General features: G+C 41.5%; 1 protein-coding gene across 1 annotated transcript in view; it reads left to right on the forward strand.

The window, feature by feature from the left end:
* CHN2 (chimerin 2) overlaps window positions 1-22,278 on the forward strand; it is a 168,158-nt gene that overhangs the window by 129,543 nt on the left and 16,337 nt on the right. The window contains exons 7-8 of the mRNA XM_080610893.1: window positions 13,481-13,558; window positions 20,181-20,265. Of these exons, the coding sequence (XP_080467019.1) occupies window positions 13,481-13,558; window positions 20,181-20,265 (163 nt within the window). The remainder of the gene's footprint in view (window positions 1-13,480; window positions 13,559-20,180; window positions 20,266-22,278) is intronic.

The raw sequence follows: 22,278 nt of genomic DNA on the forward strand, positions 1-22,278 counted from the left end.
GTAATCATGATGATGCTAATAGAAGATGGCAGGACATTTAATGAAATCTCCCTGTATTAGAGCAATAGTAAACCAACTTGTTAAACTTCTAAAAGAAAATCAGATGGTTTTAAAATGAAGTGAAAATGCATTTAAGTGATAAATTAACTTACTTTTTCTGAATGGGCAATTCAGTGCTCAGCCTATTTTTCAAAATGTAGAGCTGACAAGCTGTTACTTTCAATGTTGCAATGAAAAAAAAAAAAAAAGAAAAAAGAAAGTTTTGTCTAATTTGGAAATGAACTTGATGTAAATGGAGGCAATTAATGCGGTGTGAAAATGTGCCACCAAAAAGATGTGTGGAGCTATAGGTTTCTTTCACTGCAGTTTAATCTGATTTATTTGTTGTCTTGTGCTTTGGCAAGTCTTTGACTAGTTTGTGTAAACATGAGGCTTAAAATGCTGCATTGTCTGCTCCTGACTGAATAAATCCTTCGTTAATGCCTTCTATATTAAGTGTGTCTGTCCCCTCCACTGGGGCTGAAGTGTGATCCTTTACAAACAGCTGAGAGTCTTTCTAAGGCATTCCTTCATGGGTGCTTCTTGTCAACAGGCATTTGCAAGGGCATGGCTGCAGTGTGGTTCCTTCTTCCTGGGCTGGCTAGATTAAGTCTGTCTTTCAGTTGGAGTCCCAAGAGAGCAAAATTGAAAGCAGAAGAAGGCTGCGATTCAGGTCAGCCTGCTCAGACATGAGCCTTTTGTTACTGCGTTCTTCAACCAAAACACTTCCCTGCTTGGAATTAATGAAGTATTAGAGATGTGCCTTTTGTTTTAGTAGGAGAAAAGGTGTTCTCAGTGGGACTGAGGCTGTCACTGCAGACTAAAAGAGCCCTGAGGAGCAACAGATTAACGGAAAAAAGTGAACGAAAAGCCCCTGTGTTTCTGTATTGAGCTGATGCAGGGGAATGGAACTTTGCTCGGGTAGAGGATCACCTTTGAAACTAACATTTTGTGAAAGGACTGTAGTGGAGGGTCATAACAGTAATGGGCAATTTCTGCACTTTTGTTCTTACTTTGTTCTGAGTTGTGTAAAAATAAAACACTGAACTTCTCATGACTGAGCCCTGAGGAAGCACGATTAAAGGCAGAAAAACATTTGAATTAGATTGACTGAAACTGTTCCAAGTGTTTTTAATGTTTTATTAACTGTTTTTAACAAAATGTTTCAAGCTGCAAACAGAAAACTGCTTTTTAAAAATATTTCAAACTAAATGTTTCCAAAGTTCGAAAATAATATGGAATTTGGGTCTTGGTCAGAACTTCCCTGTGTAAAGTTCCTGGTCTGATGAGTCACGTATTCTGTAACAAAAAACATTTCCTTGAAAAATCCCCCTCCAAGTTCAAGTGTGCTGGCTGATTGATAGGCTGTTCTACTCTTCAGATTAGCTAAGTAAAAAATGATGATACTTTATGAAGCGAAGAGTCCTCCCTCTTTTTTTATCATAACCTCTGGTCTAACTCTGTGGTGTGCTGAATGCTTTCAGGTATGAATTAGTGGAAGACGTGCAGTGCATTGTTGGTTCGAGCCCTTCTAGTGTATGCTGATGCTGCTGTCAGCATTGCTGAGACAGTTAAACTCAGAGCACATTTGACTGGAACTGTTACATCTCTTGTCTCATCAGCATCGTGGTTTTGTGTGCTCCTATCCGATGGCCACAGCTGTGCAAACCCATGGGTTTGCTCCAGCAGTCTCCCAGAGAGAGCTGGTTTGTACAGCTGTGCCCAAGGGGATAATCTGAACCTTACTCTGTGTGGTTACATAAAGGAAGAAGTAGGCTCAGCTTGGTTCTTTGGGCTAAACCACAGACAGTGACATCTCCCACGGATGCTGATCTGCACTTAGGAGTAAAACCATCCTTAATCTGAGCCTGGTTCAGCCATGGAGGCTGGGGCAGGAGCTGCAGTATGGTACATTAGGGTAGCGGATCCCAGCCCCAGCTCAGGCTGAGTGGAGGAGTATGACTCTGCTCTTCCCAGTCGTTCAAGGAAAGAAGAAATTGCTTCCTTTTTTTCCTTAAAGGAAAACAAACACACAAATAAAAACCAAACCAAACCAAAAACCCACACAACCAAAGCCATCTTGAAGGAGCTTTTTATTCTTTGTGGAATGGTTTCATCTTCACATGGCACCATTCCTGCATATCTAGTACTGTAAGTAACATAAAGAGGGTGATAGCAGCTGCATGGCCACTTTGATGAGTGTCTTCGGTGAGACATGTTGAAAAGCAAAATTCTCTGCTCTGCAGAAAAACTTTGGTACAGATGGTGCCAAGTACCATGCATACACAGAGGCCAAATTCCTCTGTCCCGAACAGTGATCAGGTAATATACTTAAGGTAAAACATAAATTCAGATAAACACTAGCTGCAGAAAATACTTTAGCTGGACAAGATCACTGTATATACAGTCCGTTGAAGGTATTTGTAGTTCCCCAGAGAATTCATTGTGAAGTACCACAATGGTTGCTGTCCTTTGTTGTCCAGAAGGGGAGAATTGAAAGTGGTTTCATAGATCTGGAGGTTAATTCAAGGCAGAAAAGTGACTACAAAGCTAACTACTTCCAGAACTCAAACTTTGTGCTGTTTAGTTCCATTGACTCAAGTGGGGCTATGAGATACGGATGAAATGTTTTACCTACAAAATGTCTTAGCAGGACTGGTGCAACTCCTTGTGCTTCCTGTTTCCCCAACCATTTCTTATTAATTCCTCATCACAAATGAAACAAAATAAATAAGCTTTAAGTCATGTTACTGCAGTTGAACTACAGGCCTGGATAGAGGTAGGGTACAGTATCAGTCTTTTTTTGTATGTGCTGCTGCTGATAGGGCAGTGTCTGTTCAGCTTGGCTTGAGAGCTGTTAAAAAATATGAATATTAGGGTGGTGGAAACCACATTTTTCAAAAGCAATGTCTTGCGTTCTGCAAAACACAAACTTTCTGCTTTCCATGGGCAGAGCTGACTGCAGTTTGATTCATGCTGGTGGTAGCCCCATAGGCCCTGTGAATTAAATCCCGGGGAGAAGTGATGTCATTTGCTCAGTTCTTTTTAATCTCCTTTTTGTGCTGAGAACAGCCATCTGTCCCCCTCCAAACAATGATGGAAGCAGCTGTGCATGGTGTGCCAGCAGGAACAAAAGCCGCTGCTTCAGACCAGAGAGCAGCGGACTGCAGGTCATAGGGAGTTATAAGGATATCAGGGTCAAATGACACCTGTACAGAAAAATAAAACACAGATTATGCAGCCTTTATGTGTTCATTCACTAGCAGAGAAGTGGGGTCAGTCTTTGTCTGAGTTTCTCTCTACTGGCCATGGGAATGCATGTGTGTTTTCAAGGCTAGCCACACTGCTACTTACCCACGGAGTAATGGAGTAACAAAACCAGCTTCAAGCAGCAGGCAAAGCAAACATGACACAAAACAGTGCTTTCGAAGGGAAAATAAAACAACTTGGATTCATTGTGGTACTTTATACAAGTTCAGAGAGTGTGATCTCAAGTGTGTATCCTATAAAACACTTGTAAAAGCTCAGTGAACCATGCTTTTCATGTGCAGCCTGCAGCACACAGTAGTTCCCTAGCTCCTCTGTGGGAAAAGGGAAGCTGAGTGTGGCTCAGAAGCCACATCCAGGAGAAGTTGGTTAAGCTCTGAGCTGCTTTTTCTGCATGGTAATTTGGAGGAGGGTGCATACTCCACAGGATGAAATTGCCCGTTCCTGCATGTCACTTTCTACTTTTCAACAAGTGGTACTAGTCCTGTCCCAGCTATTCTTTTTCTGTGCTGGGTCCATAAGGACAACAGAAGCTGATAGAAACCTTTCAAAGGGGGAACATAAAATATAGGGTAAAGGTCACACATATAAGGAAATGGGTAATGATCATAGGTGAGTACAGACCCTCCTATCTTTTCTTTAACACCACACCACTTTTGTCTGCATGGATTCCTGCTCTGTTTCTAAGCAAGCATGCATTTTGGAGCCGTTAGTCAGAGATGTACCAGGGGTCATATTTCTTTTGGGATGACAATCTGGGATTTGACCCCGTCTCTCATGGACAGGGTGACATTCCTTGAAGCTTGATGGGACAGAAGCACATACTTCATAAATGGGTAAGCTGTAAACAGTGCATGCTCCCACCACAGGGGAACACATTCTGGGATGCAGAGGCATTCATGGATATACAGCTTAGCTCAGACAAGCCATAAGACAGCCATGGCTGGCTCAGCACCAAAGCCGGTGATCCCTTCCATTCCACAGTACCACTTACGCACATGGAAAATGGTTTCCTATTGCCCTCTCTCTTTTTTTTGCCATGCAGTTCATAAAGGATACTGAAATAGAAGTTCACAGACATGAAGTACAGTATTTTTGGTAAAGTACAATGGCTCAGGCTTGTTAAAAAATATTCTTTCAAACTGAAAACTTGTGTTCCTGTTTGCTAATTACCTACTTTGTGTCCTAAATAGCATGCATAATTCCTTTCACCGTTGATTGTCTACCTAGTTTGTGTGTTTTTACAGGAAGAAGTCACAAGATGCTGCAGTAAAAGGGGACAGAAATATTACTGATGATGGAAAACACATGCCTAGATTTCTAGGTCCTTTATTGTGCGTTCTACCAAAAGTGTCCTGCCTGCTGAGCCGCAGTGTAACTCAGTCACACTGTTTATAATTTTGAAAAGCTTTAGAGTTCTTTCACACCACACAGAAACTGCCAAAACTGGGAAAAAATCCTGTTTGCTGCTTGATGCATGCTTGATGCTTTGCATGCTTAATGCTTGATTGCACTGTCCTCCCTTCAAATTGCTTATTATTCCCATGTCCCTGTGAGTGCTAAATGAACAGAGCATCACGCCATTGAAACTCCGCTCCTGAACAGTTACTGTCCAGGAACAATTTTACAGATTTCCATTGTACTTTAGACAAGATGATCACTGGTTCATGAATTGCCGGTTCAAAAATTATTTGTTCTCTTTCACTTACATAAATGTCTTCTTTAACTCACATTAAATTCCCTTGTTTTAAGCTCTCTTGAGCTGGAGCAAAACTTAGGGCACTGCTGTTGGTTCCCAAGACTTCCACAGCATACTTTACATTCTGGCAGTTTTCTTGGTGTTGCTTTACAGCCCCCCCAGAGATCAGCTGGCTCTGCTGAGTGGTTAGTGGCTCTAAACATAAATCCCATTGCTGTCTGAGTCTGTGGTTTCTGGGAAACTTTCCTGAAGGCTGTTTTTCTCCATGTTTTGCCACAATCCAAGGAGGGGAGGATTTTTGTTTCTCTGTACGAACAGAAACTCTGACTACGGTCCGTAAGATCCAGCCTGGAGCGTATGCTGCAAGGTTGAATTGCTCTCACTCTGACACAATTTTACTCCCACCAGCACAGGGTATCAGAACTCGAAGTGAGAAAAAAAAAGAAATTTATGTGGTTTATTTTTTGTATGGTATTTATATTTGTTGTGTTAAGTTTTAGTGTGTACAGAGCAGATAGCTGGTTACTGTATTGCTTTGGGGTAATACCTGCATGTAGGGTGTAGTAGTGTTTGAGGCACAGAAATGAGAATTATCCCAAATATGAAGATATAGGTGTTTGTGTACAGTGCTGTGTGTGTGTTGAGGTGTGTAATGAGGCATACAGTCAAACATGCAGGCCTTATGCCCACTGGCTATAGCACTGGGATTTATTATCAAGCTCATTCATTTGATGTCCTGACACGAAACAGACTTAATGCAGTCTCACAAAACATGGTCTTCAGTTTAACCCTGTGATTGAGCATGGCACTCAACCAGCTTCTTCAGTGCACAAGCAATTATGGTTAATGACAACCCCACAGAGCCAGCCGAAAGGGCCCCAAGGGCAGGACTGCTGCACTTATGGTGCCCCTAGCCCCATTCCCATCCTTTCAAGGGTGCTGCGCAGCACTCGGAGGCTTCACCTTTCTTACTGAGGACATTCTTGCCTTCCTCTCTCTTCCCAGACCAGGAAGTAAGCACATTAACTGCTCCACTTCATTCTGGTAGCTCAGCAGGTTTGGCTCTAGTTCAAGCTCTGCAGTCTCCTTGCAGGGCAGTGACAGTTTTGATCAATGGCAAGCTGGCTTTCCTAAACAAAGTGCTGTTTCTTCAGAAAGCAGGAGCTTCATAGCAAAAACATAAAAAGATGAATACATCATATACATGTATGGTTTACATGGTGCCGGGCCAGCACCCACTGGGGTCTGGATAAAAACTGTGATGTTTAGGATGTTTTTTTAAATCTCTGTCTCTTGACTAATAGTCCCATATATTGCAGAGAGCATGAGTCACTTCCCTTCTAATTCAGAAAGGTCACTGTATATCCTATTAAGTTCATTATGTTGCTAGGCTATTTCCTCTATGGGTGAAATGTTGAAATATTGGCTACCTATATAGTCAGCATCAGAAATCTTTATTAATTACACACTGATTCCACTATAGTTATACTTCTTGTGCAAGTTCATCCAATGAGCCCAGATAAGCCAATAGAAGTACGTGCAGTGTAACAAATTATACAGTAAACCAGGTATTCTGTGTTGCCAGAGCATGAGTCTTAGCTAGGTCTGAAGTATGGGAAGTACTGATAACCAAAACAAAATACGATTATTACTCTGTAATTACTTATAGGTGTATTTGAAGCTGATGAAATAAATGATCCCTTATTTAATTTATACTGAATATATAATAGAAATAGAAAGAGTTTGGAGAGACATTAATCTTAGCTAATTTTTAATATCTTAAAGTAAGCTATCTGTTTCTACTTGAGTCATCTAATTTCTTTGTAAGATCCATAAGAGAGCTGCAAGGAGGCAATTTGTGCTCACCCATTTTAAACTTCATCTGTCATATAAAAGGATGAATCACTGTCTGGAGGTTTCTGGTTTTTCTCCTTTGATTATAAAGAGAGTCTGAGTTACTGTTTTAGATCAGACATCTGCCATCCATCCATCCATCCATGCATGCATCCATCCATCCATGCATGCATGCATCCATCCATCCATCCTATCCTTAAATGGCTATATTGTTAGAAAAATACTCTGTTTTGTTGCCAGCAAAAGCAACTTCATTGACACAATAGTGGGATCACTGCTGATTTTTTTACAAATATCAGGATAAAAATTGTTTGAATTTTTGTTTGCCTACAGGCCAGATGTTATTATAGACACACTGTCATTTATAAGTGTGATAACAGTACTCATTCACATGCATTGCAGTCAACTGTGTGTTGTATCCACACAGAGAAGAAGAAGTAATTCAGAAGTAAATTCAGTGCAGTTTCCCTGAGAAAGTCCTATTTGCAAATGAAGTGGTTCCTGCCACCCCTACCACAGGAGACCTGGTGCGTCTTTTCTGCTGTGGCACCCACAATGGCAGTGGTGTCCAGCTCTGCTCTCATCCGTCCTGCTTAGTGTTCACGCACTCACTCTTTCATTGCTCTGCTGCCATTTGGGTCATGAATATTAAGCACAGAAGAGAGGATCATGAACTTATCCAGGAAAATGTCATTAATAACCTTGACAAGTATGGAGATGGATTGGGAAGAATAAAAGAGAGAGTGGGAGGAAAGGAAGTCAAGGCAACCAATAGGCTAGACCTGCTGTTACCGTGTTAATCTCTACAGGGATATTTGAGGGAATTGCTGAATTAGTTCATACTATACCTGGATCCTTCCCTTAATTCTGGACTAGTTCTTCCTTGATACTGACATTGCATTTGTAACACAATGCATATTTATAATAGTTCATAAAAATAAGAAATCAAAATACTATTGCGGGCATATTAAATACAGTGATGGATGCAACATACACAACACATTAAATGATACAGTTGCCTGACATCACGAGAGGTTTTAGTCCACCCATTATTTTTTAATTGGAGATGACTGTGTAATTGCATACCACTCAATGTAACCTCCAGTTGTTGTTCCAAAATAAGCAATAGTTTATTATATTAATACTCTATAAGAGGCAACTACTATTTTTAATAATAGTCTCACCAGTGCATTGCTGATTCTACAGCATTTAACTTTTTGGTTCAGTACATTGTTTTGGACAAAATAATGATGATGCATACAGAAAAATCTTTTTGAGGAGGATTTAGAATGGGGATCTGAAGTTTAAGGGAGATTATGTTTCCATTTGCCATAGGTAAATTATGTCTTTTATCATCAGGAGAGGGGACTAAATACTCTATGAGAAAGAAGTACATATAAATGACAGCTGGTCACTGTGATGCTAATAAACAGTCAATCACATTGATTTAGGAGAGGTTAAAAGTCAAGGTTAAAATTTAATAACTTTAGCTTCAGAGCATTTACTGCAGGAGTCCTCCTAAATGGGCAGTTCCTATTGCTCTGAAGTGGGTTATCCTCAAAAGATAAGTGTGATTGGTGGTGATGGCTCTCCAGAATGGGAGCTCAGTGTAGGTAATCTGCTGCCACAAGCATTTATGCATATTTTTGGTAGCTCCTCAGACTCATTATTTGCAGAGTCTGAGGTGGTTATTAAAAAAAGAAAGTTGAAACTCAGTGGAGTAAAAGTCAAAATCATAGTTATGTCTTAATCCATTAAAAAAACCTGCGGTTATGTTGTTTTTAATGACAGTGTACAGTTTACTGAGCACCAGCACACCTGAAAGGAAGTTTTGTGCTAGGAACAAGGGATTGTTGGGTTTTCAGTGGGCAAGACTGGAGAAGTCTTGACGGAAGCTTCCTGGCCCTGCTCACCTCTGCAGTCTCTGTTCAGCTAATTGATGTCAAGAGCCTTCCCGCCAGAGGAAGGGTTTCTTAGGAAAGTAGGTTTTGCAAGGTCAGGTTGGCAAGTGCCACTCTGCAGGCATTGTGCTCTGCTTCATGTACACTGCGTTTTCTGCTTGGAGTTTGTTTCCTCCCACTGTTTCAGCAGCACAGAAGCCTTTTACTGGCAGTGGGAGGCATAGGCTGGAGGCACTGTGGTATGGCAAAGACCTTTATCTGACCAGCCTCCGTCATCATTTCCCCTCTGTGCCCTGTATTTTCCTAAGAGAGCACTTCTTCTTTGGCATTGTCTCCTGAGTACATTGTGGGAAGAGCTCGTGGGAGAAAACCAGGAAAATACCAATAGCTGGGAGATTCCTGCATTGTGTGTCATCTCCACGGTGTGTTTGCAATTGAGCAAACATAATCTGTCTGGCAGATTACTGAGTACACCACGCCTGCAAGGAAACAGGCCTCTCTTTGACCTGTGACTGTATCTATGTGCAGTGTTACGTGTATTTAGTTAGTGAGCAGCCACTGATTTGTCACAATGCCTCATCATGGAGCAAACTCCCTTTCACTTGTGGTGTTGTCCAAGGAGACATGCACATGCTGCTCCCGTCTGCCATAGTTGTGCCCTTTGGCAGGTAGGAGCCAAGTGAGCCAAGGGCCACAGTGAGCCAAGGACATGCCATTTAATACTCCTTCCCTGCCAGCCCTGGGCAGGCACAGCAGCGGCTGCAGGAGAAGAGCCATTGCTCCTCCAGCAACTTTTCCTGCCATGGTGACGCTGGCATGGAGGAGTCGGGCGGCATGCGAAGAGCGATATGTGAAGATCCCCTATGGCTTGCTTCCAGTGAGTTCTCAGTGCTGCCCACACAGCTACAATAGAAATCATGCCACATGTACAAAACCGAAAGCTTTTCATACTGCAATTTGTTCTTTCCTACCCCCGAGGCCTTTGTTAGCAAACAAGACGCCAGTCTTTGAGGGGAGAGACAATGGTGTGGTTCAGCTCACTCTGTGAAGGCATGCTGGAAATGGCCAACAGCTGAGTCTCCCTTCTCCCCCCACTTTATTTTTATTATTCTGGTTCAGTGACATTTATTTTGCTGTAAATGCCCAATTTGCTACACAGTGCATGTGTTTTACAGAGAGACTAGTAAATTAGAATCATACGTTATGCAGAAATCCTTTGGTCTGAAAACGCAGGCAACCCGTATTTGCCTTTCAGCCTTCAGTAGCTTAGACATTCAGTGACAACCAGCAATAATATTTTTAGCCACTGGTATTCTTCTCCTTAGCTGCAGGCTAAGTTGCTAACTTGATCAAGAGATGCTCTTTAAGTGAGTTGACACCATGTGCAGTAAATTTTGTATTAAGAAAAAGAAGATGGATAAAGGAGAGCACTGGGGTTGGCCCATGGCATCAGTTACATTGGAACTGGTTGCTGCTGAGAATTTGTCATTGCTGCTGTTTACATTATTTTTAGAGAGGGAAGGGGTTATATGTGTGGTCCGGCTCATCTCAGTTTTACAGCAACGTTTTGGACACCAAACCTGGTTGGGCTTTGTATAGTATCATAGAATGATTTGGGTTGGAAGGGACCTTAAAGCTCATCCAGTTCCAACCCCCTGCTACAGGCAGGGACACCTTCCACTAGAGCAGATTGCTCCAAGCTCCATCCAACCTGGCCTTGAACACTGCCAGGGATGGGGCAGCCACAGCTTCTCTGGGCAACCTGTGCCAGTGCCTCACCATCCAAAACAGGGAAGAAATTTTTCCTAATATCTAATCTCAATCTACCCTCTTCCAGTCGTATGATTAAACTTCTTAAGAAGAAGCACTCACTGTGGCTTTCTGTACACATCCTGTGTTTTCAAGGGATCCCATTAAACAGCTATCTAAACAGGGCCCAAGCAAGGCGGAAAAAGCAATCTAGGGAATAAATATAATTTCATATATGATAAACAGTAAATACTGATCCGCCTTAGTCATATGAACTGGTTTGGCTGAGTTGCCCTCCTCCAAGTCTATTAAGTTTAATGCTTCTATGTGAACACTCAGAGTTTCCATTAAGTATAGTGCTGAACATCTGATCCCAGGATGACACTGATATTCCAAAAATAGTTTAATAAATAGAAATTCCAAAATGCATCATCATAAGCCTGTAGTTTGAGTATCAAATCTGCCATGTTACATAATATATATTGGTTATATAATGGGATTTTAATCAGTCTAGTGGCATAAATGCAAATATTAGAGCATTATTAGGAAACCAACCTCTCTGTGACTTTGAATCTGTTATGCTGGAAGTCAGAGAGAAAGTAGCTTATGTATATACATGGATTTAGATGCTACAGCTTCAGAAATATCTTAACAACTCAGAGCTAGTTTGGGGATTTTGTTCCTGACAAGTGTAAATACATTTAAAATAGTACTGGGGAAAGAAATTGGAGTGTGGTAAGAACTTCAAGCTGCTCTAAAGTGTCCTTTGTGGTCGACCAAATTGAAGCCTTTGGAGTCAGAGAGATCCCTAAAGCCAGCGCTCCTCATCTCTTGATATACACTGAGGGAGAGCTGGGGAGCTACAGTCTTTCTTTTTCTGATGGAAAGCAGATACAGCTCCTGAGCTAGCAGAAATCAGGACTCACTAGTGGGAAGACATATGGGAAGAGCAGCAGGGATTTCATCCAGGCAAAGCAGTGTTCATACATAACACCACAACCAGTTGTCACAGTGGTCAGGTAACAGTGCCAAGCCCTGGGGAAAGGCCAGGCAGCAAATGCTTGGAGAGCAATGGTATTGTGTAGAAGTCCTCCCTGCCAGGGGGCAGAAGCTTTGGAGATGGGAGTACATAAAAAGAGCTGCTGTGAGTTACCTGGAAATGAAAGGAATTTAGTGTGCTATACATAGAACTAAGTGCATCGTTTTATAGCCTAGAAGCTGATTTTGCAGGCTGCACAACTTCTTGAAAACCGTAAGTAGGGCACTATATGAAATTGTGTGGCCTGATGTTACTGACAGCCAACCATCTGTCCCCACAGGCTTTCAAATCAGGAAAACATCACTTTTACTAAGAGCAGGCAGTCTATATGGTGGAGTAAGTGAATTAAGTGAACCTTCTGACTTTTCAGCCTGAGGTAAAAAATAGAGTCAAGTTCAACTCCGCAAGTTAGCATAAGTGAATTACATACTTTAATTTCACATATTTTCTGGGCAAGTTGAAGTGGGGCAGACTCTAAAAGGCTGATACGGTCTTTAGTGTCTCTAGTTCAAAGACACAGTTTTCCCAGAAGCACTGGTAACCCCCTACTTCGCCCTGTCACAGCATCTCTAGCATTAGGCACACGTTAGAGAATTAAACCTCAGAGTGCTCTGCTGAGGAGGTAACCCGTATCTTCCTCTTACGGGTGGGGAATCGGCATACTCACTAAGGGAGCAGGAGAGGGGAGCTGGCAGGGTGGAGGCACTGAATGTGCCCATCTTCTATGTCCTGGGACAGGGAACTACCTGCCCATAAAGAAGTGAATCAGGTGACCAGAGTAACACTAAAAGCTGTAAGGCAGACTGGTCAGGGTCCAGATCCCTCCTTTAATTAGAAATCAGTTTCTCCCCTAACCCCTGCCCCCAAATCTATGGAGCACATAACTAGAGTGAAGGACAAGTGCTCTTGCTACTTTGCAGACCCCGTTCTGCAAACAGGGCTGTGCACATGGGCTTCCTCAATCCATGTGGAGCTCCCCCGCTGCCTTCACTTGGGCGCTGCACAGGGCTCAGGGGCTTCCTAACCTGCTGCGTTTTCAGCTTTCCCTGACAGTGAGCTGGCTGCTTGCTGCCAAGTGCACACTGAGAAAATGCTGTAGTTTAAAACATGGCATAAAAGTGCTATTAATGCTTGGAATGCTGCTGGGTTTTTCTCCTTGTACAGGATATGAAAAGTAAAGGGAAAAGAAAAGATTTTTTAGCCCTATAAGATTAAACAGTCATCATGGTTTTAAGGGCTTAATCTGCATGCAGACTGCTGGCTGATAAGTCTGAGTGTAATTGGATGCAGCATTGGATTCATTTCTATGGGCTTTCCTGGGGCTTTTTGTGTGTCTCTTCATTTTTAACACACTGCAGAGTTGAAGTGATCTGTCCCTGGAAATGCCTTTGGGTGTGAAGCTGTAACGTTGTCATCCCCCCCCCAGCCTGCATTTTGGCAGCACCTAGCTGGAGACCACCACTCAAGGAGGGGAGGTGGGAAGGAAAGTTGCTCAGTGTATGACTTCGGGCTATTGTTCAAGGCACACATCTGCCTTAAGAAATCGCACGGCACAGGCCGTTACTTATTCAGATGCAGAAGCTCCTTCCGTCCCACAAGACAGCCCATTCAAGTCACATGCCAGAGGTCTCAGCAGAATGGGCTGCAGCTGCTTCAAATCTGCTGTCTAACATCAGAAGCAGTTGGACAAACTGTGCTGTACTGACTACAGTCAGGCTCCCCGGCGCCGAGGAAGACAGAGAAAAGATTTGGGATCCCAGCGCTATGTTCTCAGAGGATCTGTGGCTGGAAAATGAGAAAAACTGTGCTGTTGTTCACAAGTCAAAGCGAGCAAGGAAGCGCCAAGAGCTCCTGGCCGTAGCCCTGGGGGTGAAGGTGGGAGTCAAGGGGGCACTTTTGTGGCAACCTCTGAAACTCTTTGCCTATTCACAGATCACCTCCTTGGTCAGAAGAGCAGCCTTAACCCAAAATGACAACCACTTCAACTATGAAAAAGCACACAATTTTAAGGTAAGCACAACTTCCTATTTTTGGCTAAAAAGTTCTGTTTAGATGCCTCACGTTTGGATTTTTACTGTGAGGGGGTTTCATGCATCCATCTATATTAGCTCTGAGAAAAGTGTTGAAAACAATCATTTTTTCTTTCTACTTTAAGTCCCCTTGACTGCGTTCTTAATGTGCCTTTACATAGGCACTTCATCCAACTAACAGGTTTGCTACTCACTTCACTACTTGACTGGCATTTTAGCTCTTTTTGCCCAGCTTCTTCTTTCTTTTTTGTTCAGAAACAAAGTACTTCATATTGATAGTTTTTATCTTAAAGTGTAACTATTTTTAAATGAGAAAAGGGCCGCTTTTCAAAACCTGGCAATTGTCGGAAGCCAATAGGATTTTACCTGCAAACATTTTGATTGTTTCTGTTCTCAGAAGTTGAGGGAGCTGGGGTGCTCCCCAACAATAAAGCAGAGCACAGCGGTGGTATTGTTTCCTCGCTTTTGTTCCACCACCATATGCTAAGGAAATGCTCTTAGAGTCTCACTGAGCTATAGGATCTGAGCTTGTGTTTGCTTGTCAAACTAAACCAAATAGCTGGACAAACACGGAGATGCTTAAATGGATCATCTTTTGACTGTCTTATACATACAAAATCAGATTCTTAGGGCTTTTTGCCCCAAGTGCTGTGTCTGGCATGCTGCAGCAGGGAAGTGACTCAGCTTTGGAGACAGACCTTCCAGGCAGCTTGTACTAAAATGTTTTGCCAAAGGGACTGTGCTAGTTTCGGAGTATGCCAGCCAGTTACTGTATCTAATGCTGTCAAATTGTGGTTTGATGCTTATCGGAATGGATACAGAGAGAAGAAGAGTCTGTAACAAGGCAAGAAAGGAACATATCTCAGCTTTGAAACCTCAGTTTACTTAATGCTCCTTGAGGATGCTGATCTGGGTCGCAGTCAGAATAATTCAACTCATTAGCAGAAAGAGAATTTTCTGGTATTTATTGTGGCCTGTCAAAAAAAAAAAAAAAAATAAATAAAAAGGAGAAGCACTGATTAAAATGATTTCACTGATTTCCTGGCTTAGCAAAAGAGCTTCACTTCTTATTTTTCTATGTATTCCACTGTGCAGACATTGCTCTCCTCTGCAGTGCTTCTGCTGTAGTTGGTAATCAATAATTTAATATTAGCAAGAAAAGCAAATAATAGCATCCTTCTTCTCATTCTCCTTCCTTGACCCAGTCTACAGAAAAGTCAATATTTATCTCACTGATTGGCACTGAAGGAAATAGGGGAAATACTCTGAGTTTTCTTGCTTGATTAAACCAGTTTCATTTTTTTCTGGGTTTTGCCCTCATTATCATTTAATATCAAAACTATTTTAGTTTAACGAGAAAATATTTTCTCATGACTGAGACTTTTTTCCACTTTGACCCATGCATTCTTTGCTCTTCAAAATTCCCCTGTTTTGGCTTTGATTTATAATTGGACATGTGCCCAGTTAACTTTGCGTTTGCACAATCTAGCTGTTGTATAGTCTCTGTTCCCTTCTGTTTCAAAAGAGTCACAGTTCAACTGGAAAATCACATGATTCATGTATATATGTATTCAAAGGCTTGACAGGAGAAAATTATTGTTTTATCCTAGTAAAGGCAATAAAAATCTTAGGGAAGAAACATTGTCCAGAAAGGCAAGTCAAAAGTGTTACGTTTACTTACTGAACAAATATGTTCACTATGCAAATACAGTTAGTTTTCCAAAGGAATATACTAAAACATGGATTAAAACAAAGGAATATATTTAAAAATTCTGTAGAACAAAAAATGTGGATAGAAGCTTAGATTAGAATTTTTTAGATTTAGAAGACAGATAAAGTCAAGTCTAATATCTCTAATATATTCATTACGTTAAAGGGTTAAGAAATCATGAAGAATGGTTTCATGGGTCCTGGGCAAAATCCTTAATGGCTTTTGACAGCACTCAGGCCATGATGATATGGGATTTATCTGAAGGAGAAAGCTATTTTGCAGACATTCAATGAGTTGTCTTCCCCATTTTTAAGTGAATACTGACATGTATTGTATCATTCATTTTACTCCATAGAAACAAAGGTTATGTGTCAGTGTCCTTCGTAATCTTGTCACAGGCAATTCTTCATGAACAGACACTTTTAAGCTCTTGTCCTTTAGCCATGAAGGATCTTAAAAATGTAGGGCACATTTTTAGCAAAGCTGATGAGACTTTTGTAGATCATACACTGAAGATCCTACCTACTGGACGAGAGAAGAACAATAGAAAGAAGTAGACTCAAGGCACAATTTCAGAGCAAGGACAGTTCTCCCTCCATCCTTTCCAAGCTAATACAAAATAAAAAGGAGAGCTGGAGTTTGAAGCATGAGGGTACCACATTATGCCCCTCTGAGCATCCGCTTCCTCATTCAGCCTCTCTTCCAAATTTCAAAGTACTCATGGCAAATGAACAAAAAAAAAGATCAGTATCCAGACTGATTTGTTAAGCTGGGTTCATCCTGAGCGCACACCGCAATCGCATGGATTTAGGCTTGGAGCTGGCGTCTGTCTGGCGGGACAACTTTGCATAAGCCAGCGTAGACACACCGTAACTCCGGAAAGAGAATAAATCTCTGAAGCCCTGCTTAGAAAAAACACACTGGTATTTTTGTAACTCTGTGGGCGTCAGCCTAACCTGAACACAAAGTCCTCCTGCGTCTCCTTACAGATAGGATCCAGCAGGGTCACTGGATTGTGCTTTACCTGACAACTTCAGTGGGGTCCCAGCTGGTGGTGAGGCCAGCCTCATGCCTGAGGACAGCAGTGTGGGGTTTGGGGATGCTCCATACGTTTTGTTCTAGGCTGAGAATCCATGAGAAGGCCTCTCTGCTGCTATAAGTGAGCCAAATACAGCTGAATAATGTGCATTTACCACAGTATAGTGCCTGTTTGCCGGTATAGTGTGGGCAAATCCCATTTGCAGGCGGGCTAGCAGAGTGAAAGCAGCTGATTACATACAAGTCAGAAGATCTGCTGGGAGAAAGGATACTCTGGACTAAAATTCCCCTTGTGTTAATCACTGCAGATCAACTGCTTCTGGGAAACAAAGGGTGAGGCATTTTACAGACATCATGAAGACCATGTGTATACATTTAAACAAAAATAGCAGCAAAGTCAGCTATTCCTTGCAAACAGCTCAGGTTCAGCAGGAGTCCACAGGAGAGCACAAATGTGCATATATTCAGGTGAAAGTATGAAAAAAACGGTGTTTTCTTTGGAGGCAAATAGAAAAGTTTTCAAACCCAGGTCACGTAAACAATAACATTGTCTCAGAACCAGCACTATATAATGCCAATAAAACCCATGCATTTCAAATGAAGGCAATGTTTTAGTTTGTTTCTGCAATGTTGCTTTAAGGGATTATTCTTTTTTTTTTCCAATGTATGGGCAGTCCTCAACTTTGGACTCAGTTTCTCTCCTCTGTGAAAATGGCTCAGACAAACTGAAAATGAACAAGACAGCACCTATGGCATGAGGGGGGAATTCTGCTATTTAGAAACAAAGGCACCAGATGGCCAAAGGGCCAAGGTGAGAGCACAGGAAGGCAATAAGAGTCACACAGTGTAGTATGGGGTTTGTCCCACAGAGAACAGAGGATGAATGTAAGCAACAATTTTTCAATGAAAGAGCTGGAAAGGAAACAAAGTGAAGGAGTTAGACATTTTGGAAAGAAGATGAAAGAGTGAACAAGAGAAGTACAATGTATAGTCTGAAACATCATGGTTTGGCTTACATGAAGAAATACTTCCCTGTAAATTCTTTTCAAAGTCAGAATGATGTATCAGCTGTAGCCCAAGAAGCTTGAGCCCATGGTCTGTGTACACAGAGAGGTCTCCTGAGACTGCAGAATGGTGTGGGGACCAGTAATATATAGGTCTTCATCACGTTTCCTGAACACCTCAGCCAGATCCATTTGTAATGATGTGGTTACAAAGGATGGGGCAAAATCTAAAAACCCATCTCACAGACCTAAGACCAGCTGCTTCCTCTCCTTGTTTAAAATGGAAAAGAGGCCAGTCTTGCAGGCAAAATTCCTATTTACCATTCAAAAGTGTTGCGTGCAAGCTTTGGGCTGCATTCGAGTGTTGTGTTCATAACAGACTGTCTCATTATTTCTTTAAAATTAATGGCAAGCCATAAGAGGCTTGGTTCAAAACTGCATCTTCAGAGATTTTTTGCACTTTTAATAAAAACTTTTGAAGATCTCCCTTTTTCAGTTAGAGATAGTGAATATTTCCCTGTTCAACTTGACCAGAAGCTACCAAGACTAGCTTTTCACAGGACATTTCAGCTGGGAACTGGCCGTTAGAGCTAAAATGCAGATCAGTGAAAAACTGAAGTGCATGAATAAAGAGAGCTAAACCTTTGAGGGCCACCAAGCAGAAGGGAACAAGGGAAGGATGTGCAGTCAGCATTTCTCAGGTGGAGCCCTCAGCCAGCGCTGATGACTTTTGCATTAATGACGGCAGAACTCAAGGAATAATCAGCTGGTATTTTCTAAATATGCTGCAGTGAGATCAGCTGAAATAAGCTTTATGTAAAGTGAGCAAGTAGGCCCCAAATATCCTAGCAACTGTGATGGACATTAAATGTGAAAAGCAGTGGTTTTAAAATCCTGAATGGGCTTTTACAGCCTCCTCTCACAAGGTTAGCAGAAAACAGTTAGAGATCTTCCCACAGCAGATGATTTTCACCCACAATTAAATGCAGGTGCAGACCTACTAATTATGTGGTTATCAGTCTAAAAATGGTAAAGATGCAGGCATAATTATTTGTATCCATAGCTTTGTATCCACTGGAGGTCACATAAAGCATATGCCTGAAACTCAGGTCATCAACTAATGTTAGGTATGGATGCTTACCCCCACTAAAAGCCATGTCTGAAAATTCATGCTACCCACCCTGAAAAATAAGATAAAATGCGAAAGAAGTATGTGTCTGTATCTCTCAATCTATCTCAAACTTTACTGCAAAGTGTTGCTGCCCAGGACTACACATTTTTCTGAAGGGTAAAATACCATTTCAGAAAATAAATATGACCAGTCAGACATTTCAGTTTTGACCTTTTACTATCACAAGGGAGGAATAATTACTATTGCTTTAAGTTTATTCATGCAATTCAATTATTGACTGTGAGCAGTTGGTCAGGATTCATTTGTGGTCAGGCTCACATTTTTATCCTTAATCAGAGAGGTCTGTATTAAAATCATTCTTGGGGAATGGACTCAAGAGTACAGGCTCTTATAGGTGTGATCCTGCAGACAAATGGGGCCAGAACATTAGCAAGCCAAATGCTTGGCTTAAAACTTCACAAAGTTTGCCTGAAAAGGGCAATGACCATTTCTTTTAACTCTATGAAAAGAAAAGAGCAGCTCTCCCCAGCCCAGGGGGTGGAAGTGGCCTTTCAGCCATCCACCCGACGGGTAAACAAGAGCAGAGAGAAGGAAAAGAAAGCATTAGCAGCCAGAGTGTGCATGATTTATGTTTTGTTAAGCTCAGTTAAGTCTCTGGCCAGCACTAGCTCATACCATGTCCATTCACACAGATGTGGACCTCACTATTTACTCTTGGTTTCAGTGAAAATGAAATGCTTACTTTACCAGAACATGCATCTTAAATAAAACAGTCTTCCACTGTAGCCTTAGAAAAGCAGTGGAGTAAGCAGTGGTGGTATGCAAAACCTGGCCAGGGAGCTGTGGGCTCTGTCAGCACGCAGGGCATTTTATTCCTCCTTATTTACTTATATTTGGACTGTAGCAAAATGAAGTTTGGTCTATTGAAAAAGAGCCTACTGACATCTTTTCCCGCTGTGAGTTCAGTTCACTCACTAGAGTAGGGAAGAGTATCGTTTGCTTTTACCACTAAAGGATTCCAGTGTGCAAAGATCATTACCCAACTGCTGCCTGGAGTGGCTGCAGAAATCATTCATCCCTGATACATATTTACAGCAATCACCTCAAGTTTTTTTCAGTGTAGCTGCATAGAAATGCACACGTAACACCATAGTCATAGTGTGTTCAAACCTGAGCAGTGTTCTTAGAACATGGGTCTCACACCAGATCTGTGGTCACACATGGTTACGGGAAACCAAAACATGGTGCATTCAAAGGGACTTTCTGTCACTGTGTCCCCTAGTTTCAAGTGGCAGCTGAAGAGCATTTGAATCTCAGAAACATTCCTGTTTTGTTTGAGCTACTCAAATAAAAGCACTGACTGCAGTTCCTTGGATTATTAGTTTTACTTTATTCTCCTTTGCCTACTAAACCTGGTTTCCTGCCCTTTGCTATAGCTGAAATGTCAGCTAGCAGAAATGATTTGTTTTCAATGTTGTACACAACCCAGTTCTCTGTTATGTTAAGCCTACTGAAAGATAAACTTAAAGATCAAAGCAAATTTCTGTTCCCGTGGTTTATTTCATCTAGACTTTGGAAAGATGTGGGCACTGCGTGCTAAAGATTTACTCCTCCTGAGTCTTCTGTTGTTTATCTGTTTCAGCTGTTCCATCTGTCAGACCATCTGCCTCCCAATGACCCCATTTCTTCTTTTTTTCCCCTCCTGTTTGTATTACAGGTCCATACGTTTCGAGGTCCACACTGGTGTGAATACTGCGCCAACTTCATGTGGGGTCTCATCGCTCAGGGAGTGAGGTGTTCAGGTAGCCCTTCAACATCTTCTGTCATTCTCTTGAAATGCTCACATACCTCTCCCACCCCCAGCCTGCACTCCCTGCTGGATGGGGGGTAGGGATTACTTTACAGAACAAGGCGTGAAATCCTTCTGTGTAACTTAGACTGTTCTCATTTACCCCATTAGCTGGTTTAGAAATGGAGCCACCAGCCACTGGTCACTGAGGATGACATCCTTTCGGTAGTACCTTGGTTATATTCTATGTGTGTGCCATGGTGTATTGATCTTTATTGATAACTTAACCATAAAGAATTGGTGTTTATGGTCAAGTTATCCCTGAATGTCTTAAGAAACAAGCCCTGGAAATGGCAGACCCAGACAGCAACTAGGCTTCATAACTCATCATTTTGCCACCAATTGCTGAGAAGCGCCTTTGTCTGCAAAAAGGCTGTCCCCTGTTTCCTATGAAAATACCATGCATTGCTGCAAGCCTGAAGAATCCCACCTTGAGGGAAAGCAAAAAGTGCAACCTTCATTTTCATAGAAGGATTAGTTTTCTGGTGCCACTATAACTGTATTAGCATTTTAATAGTGCTTTAATAATTTAAAATTTGTGGGAAATAATCATTTTGGTAAAGTGCAATAATCATCACATCATGAGCTTTTGGATTCAGCAAGGAAAAGTATTCAGTGCACTGCAAATGGGGTTTCGTTCTTTCTACGGACCTTTAATCCCTTCTGTGTCTCACCTGCATATGCTTCTGTCTTACCTCTCCCTGCCCTGACCTCCAGGCATTCCTGATCTCAAATTGGCACTGAACATATCCAATCCTAACGTCTGTCTGTCTTGGACAGAGGAGTTGGTTGTTACATAAAATTTAGACCACAGTTTGAAGGATCAAAATACCTTTTACAGATGCACAGTTTTAGTAAGTGCAGTCTCAGCTACTGCTATGTCTTGTCTGCCTGTAGATGAATAATGGTAACACAAAGAATATGAGGACATGAAAAAAGAGGAAGAGGAGTAGTAGTTTGCTGTTCAAGCTTTTTGATCTTCAACACGTGTGCAAAAACTTACCTCACTAATGCATAGCTCTGTTTTTGTTCACATGCATAAAATATTAAACTTATGAAAAAGCTTATTTATTTAGTATGGAACATAACACTCTCCCTCATTAAATTACAAACATTTAACTCTAAGTAGAAAGATGCATTTGTATTTAACTTTACATGCTTGGAGAACAGCACTGAAAACAATACAGTGAGGCTCCTGACTGCAGCTGCTCACATTTGTTTAGATTTCACAGAACAATAATGTATTATGCAGTAATAACTGTATAGAAAAACACACAAACACCAATGCAATTCCATTAAATGTGTAGGTGTGTTTGTAGTGATTATGTTATTTTGCTCAATTAATATTTTATAGAGAATAATACTGAAATGTGCTGCAAGGAATAGTATCATGTTTACATTTTTAATAGCTCAGGTAATAAATCTACATGAAAAAATAGTAAGTAACTTGCTAGTGATGATATTAGTTGTGTGAAGTTATCCCAAAGGGTACTGTCAATGATGGGCATGACTGGGAAGCCATTAAATTAGGAATCAGAGTTATGTGAGATAATGTAACTCACAGTGGTAGCATTTGCTTTACTAAGGCTTATAAGTCCATTTGGCTGAATATTTGAATCTATTAGGAAAATTCAATTTGTGGAGGTGAAGCAGTGATCTTTAAGTTAATAGAAACCCTCTAGTGCAACCAAGATTAGGATTTGATGCTGTAGTAAGATACCAAGAACCATTTGTAAAGTGAATCACTTTTTTACATCCTGCCTTTCGCAGCATTTTATATTCTTAAACTGACCTACAGACTAAACATAGCAGACACTTTAGTCACCAGTAAAGTGATGAGACAGGGATGGGAAGGGTGCTGGTGTGGCAAAGGGAGCCAAAATGCAACACTGCAGGAATGGGTAAGGGAGGCACTCCATCTCAAAGCACTGTCCCCGTTTGAGTGCTCAGGTGAATTTTTGGTCCT

The sequence above is a fragment of the Psittacula echo genome (assembly GCF_963264785.1).
Source record: "Psittacula echo genome assembly, chromosome: 2".
In the NCBI taxonomy this organism is placed as follows: domain Eukaryota; kingdom Metazoa; phylum Chordata; class Aves; order Psittaciformes; family Psittacidae; genus Psittacula; species Psittacula echo.